This window comes from Anneissia japonica, unplaced genomic scaffold, assembly GCF_011630105.1.
Source record: "Anneissia japonica isolate Jap-2015-1 unplaced genomic scaffold, ASM1163010v1 scaffold287535_len16309_cov129, whole genome shotgun sequence".
NCBI classification, from domain to species: Eukaryota; Metazoa; Echinodermata; class Crinoidea; order Comatulida; family Comatulidae; genus Anneissia; species Anneissia japonica.
The window spans coordinates 12,168-16,528 of NW_022704762.1; the positions used below are offsets into that span (position 1 = coordinate 12,168).

General features: G+C 35.5%; 1 protein-coding gene across 1 annotated transcript in view; it reads right to left on the reverse strand.

The window, feature by feature from the left end:
- The window catches only part of LOC117104782 (putative D-cysteine desulfhydrase 1, mitochondrial), a gene marked incomplete at its 5' end in the record, with an annotated part of 5,741 nt that extends 2,242 nt beyond the window's left edge, over positions 1-3,499 (reverse strand). The window contains 3 exons of the mRNA XM_033245633.1: positions 527-663; positions 1,196-1,354; positions 3,386-3,499. Of these exons, the coding sequence (XP_033101524.1) occupies positions 527-663; positions 1,196-1,354; positions 3,386-3,499 (410 nt within the window). The remainder of the gene's footprint in view (positions 1-526; positions 664-1,195; positions 1,355-3,385) is intronic.
- Between the last annotated feature and the right edge of the window lie 862 nt (positions 3,500-4,361).

The following is a 4,361-nucleotide window of genomic DNA, read 5'->3' on the forward strand; positions in this document are numbered from 1 at the left end:
AATTTATTTAAGTAGCAATATCACAAGTTCAAGAACTCCGATGTTTTGTTGACGCAATCTCGCCATGTCATGATAATGAGAAAATAAATACAAATCACCTTTATGGTTGGGAAATAAAAATGCTAACTAATGTTTTGTGCGCTTCCAATCTCCCTAGTCCTGTTGGATTGTAAATTAGATGGTAGTATTTCCGTTCACAATATTGTAGTCGCAATAGTACAAGACTGTTCCCCTCACCCCCCCTCCCTTTCCACAACGGATCGATGCGCTTGTTCAAAACAAAATCTGTACCATAATCTTCTGGTAGAGGAACGTGTGTAGAGGAATTTTTTTTATGAAATATGCACCCAAAGGATGCCAGAACATGATTGACAAGTTGCTTTCCATTGGAATGTTAGTGGCAAGAGATCAACAAGGTTACACAGGATGAAGGTGATGGATGCCAGAGGATGGTTTGATTGATTGATTGACAAGTTGCTTTACATTTGAGGAAAATAAAAAAAAGTGGTCAAAACTTCCAACTTACTGCAGTCTGTTGGCAAGCCGCTGCATTCTTGGCTCAAGGTCGGTCTTCTCTTGAGCTTTTATGGGAACCAAATACATGGATGCACCCATCAAACTGTTCAGTAACATGTTTCCATGACAACCAGTCTCAGAAAGGTTCTAATAAATGATGCAAAATTAATTGCTGAATGATTGAAAATATGAGATGAATGTGTTAAGTAATGATTTATTTTTTTTATATTATTATTTTCATTTATTTACTTGGAGCCTTGGAGAGCAGTTGGCTGGGCATAGGCAGTGAGTATAAGCACAGCCTTAAAGAAGTGGGAAAAATTAAGGCTAGTAAAAACACTAGACTCAAATTAGACCAGTGGATAGAGCAGGCGATGTTTACACTGAATGTCATATAATAAGTATTAAGCAGTGAAAAATCAAGAAATTGAGAATAAAGGGGTCCCGGGAAAGACATTCACAGACCAAGGGTCCAACAACCATGGTAGGGCTGAGAAAAACTATAGTTGTGGCACCTCTAGATTGCTGGAAATGGCTCTCTTACACTTAAATTTGAATAAAATTTTCTTCTTATGTTTTCTCCATTCTTTAAAAAGAACTTAAAAAAAATATGAAGGGGCACAGGTCAGCTGAGGCCCCCCAGGGTTCCATCTTCAATCTGCCACTGATAAGTATTTACCTCTGACCTGGATCTGAGTAGAAGATGAGTTTCAATACCAAGTTGTTTAGCTGCAACTGCTGTGCTGCGACAATGGTTTGACTGAACTCCACCACATGTTATCACTGCTTGGCAACCAGTTGCTAAGGCTTCACCTAGTAAGAACTCCAACTTCCGTACCTAATAAAAACATAAACTTATGACAGAGGGCGCTGATAAATTTGAATTTAAAAGCAAAAAGACTGACAGAGATGAAGCAGAGGACAAATAATAAGGACTTGTCCAGACTATCAAATATTATTTGACAAAAACATGTGACATGCCTAAATATGGTCAGTTGATATTCAGGGGCAAACTTAAATATATGAAATAATGTGATGCAAGACATAGAGAGGGAAAATATTTTGAGTCATGAGACCCAGAACACAGGAATCTGAAGGCAAAGCATTGTCACCACCAAGCACACCTCCACTACAATCTTAATCTTAATCTCTGATCACACATCAGCAGTGGCGACTCTAGGATATATTTTCTGAGCTTCCCAAATGAGGTTTATTTTAAGAATAGGAACCTATGGATGGCCAGAAATGACACTTTCAGACTGTGACAGACATCTGTTGGCTTGGTGTGGGTTGTTTTTATATTTCTTTTTTAGTACAACTGCCCGATGTGTTCTGTCTAATGGGGGGAGGGGCTTGACCAGTCTGGTGGGGGGGCTTAGGCTCCTGCTTCCCCCTCCCACACTGACTATCAGGTGTGACAAATAAATGTGGTATGTCCATATTTGGGTGTAATATGACATAATCATGCACATCACACAAATTTGTCACAAAACATTTGATAGTGTGGACACAGCTTCAAGCTCTGTTCACACTAGCTTGGTTCACGTCGAACTTTTATCTAGATATACATCCACTTAACTAGTTAAAAGTTCGACGTGAACCACTCAATTATAGCTAGTTAAAGGAATTAAGTCACTTAAGTTAAGTGACTTAACTTTACTACAATAACAGTAAATTAACTTGCTTAACGGTAAAGTCGGCTCGGATTACAAGGACACGATTACATAACGTAGGCATCTAAGCCAGCTTTGTTGTATGTACCACCATTATCATCTTCTGGCTGGCAACAACGTACTTCAACAATGCTAACAACAGCATCGAAGTAAGTCTCATTAGTCTGGTTTTCAGAAATTATTTGTAATTATGGGTAAACACCCAGCAAACGTCCGTTTTACGAAGTCGATATTACCAATGACCTTTGCATAATCGACCAAGTAATAACGTTAAAAAGTCCGATTGCGTACGTTTTTCAAAGTGATAATGTATATTTTTCTTGATAATAAAATCAGATTTGTTGTATTTATTTATTGACAATTCAATCTTTTCTATTTCTGCTATAATAGTCGCTATTAATTCAATTTCAACGAACTACCACCAACGCCAGTCGTTAAAATGAGCGCACGTTTACGATGACGAAATAAAAAAGTGTGTGGAAGTCAGCAACTTATTTGACACCGCGAAGCTAGATTTTCGCGAAGTGCATGTAAACAACACAATTGATCTAAACACTAGAAAACAGGACATAAAAGTCCATAAAGTATACATACGTTTTAATGAAAATTAAAACAATATTTTGTTAAATGGAAGAATGCTAGCTAGCGATTAAAATAATTCATTTTTTATCGAAGGTAAATGTAGCTAGGGCCAGGGCCTAGAGAATCTACCACTTACATTGCGATAGAACACGCTGCTGCACTGGTCGTTGGTTCATACTGGTCGGCTAGGTTAGGTAGTGGAAACTCACACCTTCTCTACAGTAGTTTACAATTTTTTTTTAACAAATACCACTTGGTACTAGAGGTTCGTCAAATACAGTAGATGTTTTATTAAACAAGCCTTTCCACCGTGTGACGTCGACGGCCTGAAACTGGCTGGCTGTTTATCTGGCTCTAACTTGGCATCGAACGCAATTAGGGGATTATCGTATCATGTTTCAAGACGGGTATATCTAGATAAAGTTCGACATGAACCACGCTATTGTCAGGTTCTATGTGACAAATTTTAAGAAGATAATTCCTGAACTTTTGTATTAAAATGGATTTAAATAATTGGAAATGATACTTTTTTTTTTTATCTGTGACTTGATGTATTTAAAATAAATGTTGATATTATCAGTGTAATTAAAGCAATACAGTATTAGACATCTAACCTTGTTACCTGATAAAACAGATCCAGTCATGTCATCTCGCTTGATATAAATATCAATATCATCTGGTATATTTGGAAGACTCCATTTATGAATAGGTGTAAATAGCTGAAAAAGCTAAAAAACATTTAAATATCCCATTAATTGAGAAAATTAATGGGGTAACTGGCGACTAAGTGCTATCTATAGTGTATGCATTTGAAAAGTCTGTAGATTTACGTACATAACTGATATCCAATTTTAAATTTTGAGAAATATTTAGAAAATATTATTTTGATCTTAACAATTGAATTTGTTCCACAGGAACTGAATGAGTTTGAACTGGTCATCTGGCAAACCTACTGTATTCCCATCTTTTTAATAAGCATTTCCTCGTAATAGAGGTTGGCTGTAGAGCTAAAGACATTTTTGCAAAAAAGTTTCCCTTTAATATTAAGAGTGAGTCCCAAAGCAGGAGTTCTACTATACAAAAAAATAATCATTACTGCAAGCATCTTACTGTAATAACCAATCTACCATTGAATCAATAAATCTTATGTAAACGAGATCCGAGAATGCGCAGTTCTAACTACAATTAAGACTTTTAATTTGACTTTTAGTTTGACATTATTGGATTTTTGGAATAAGCCTTTGATTTTCACATGATTGCTCTTACAAATATCAAATTTTATTTAAATATTTATAAAATATCTTTCTTGATGACTGACTGGCTCTTCTCTCTTAGTATAGTTTAAACTCACCTGTCAGTCACCATCTTACAAATCTAATATTTGTTTCATTTTGCTATTAATCAGTATTTTGCCCAAGTGATTTCAATCTCTTGCTTTATGCAGTGATTTCTAGCTTTTGATCAGCTTTTAAAAATTGATTGATTAATACATTAAAAAATAAAATTCTCATATATTAAAAGTATTTTGAAAATCAAATATATTTATATACAATTGGATTTTTCCCTACCTTAACTTTCACTAATGGAATC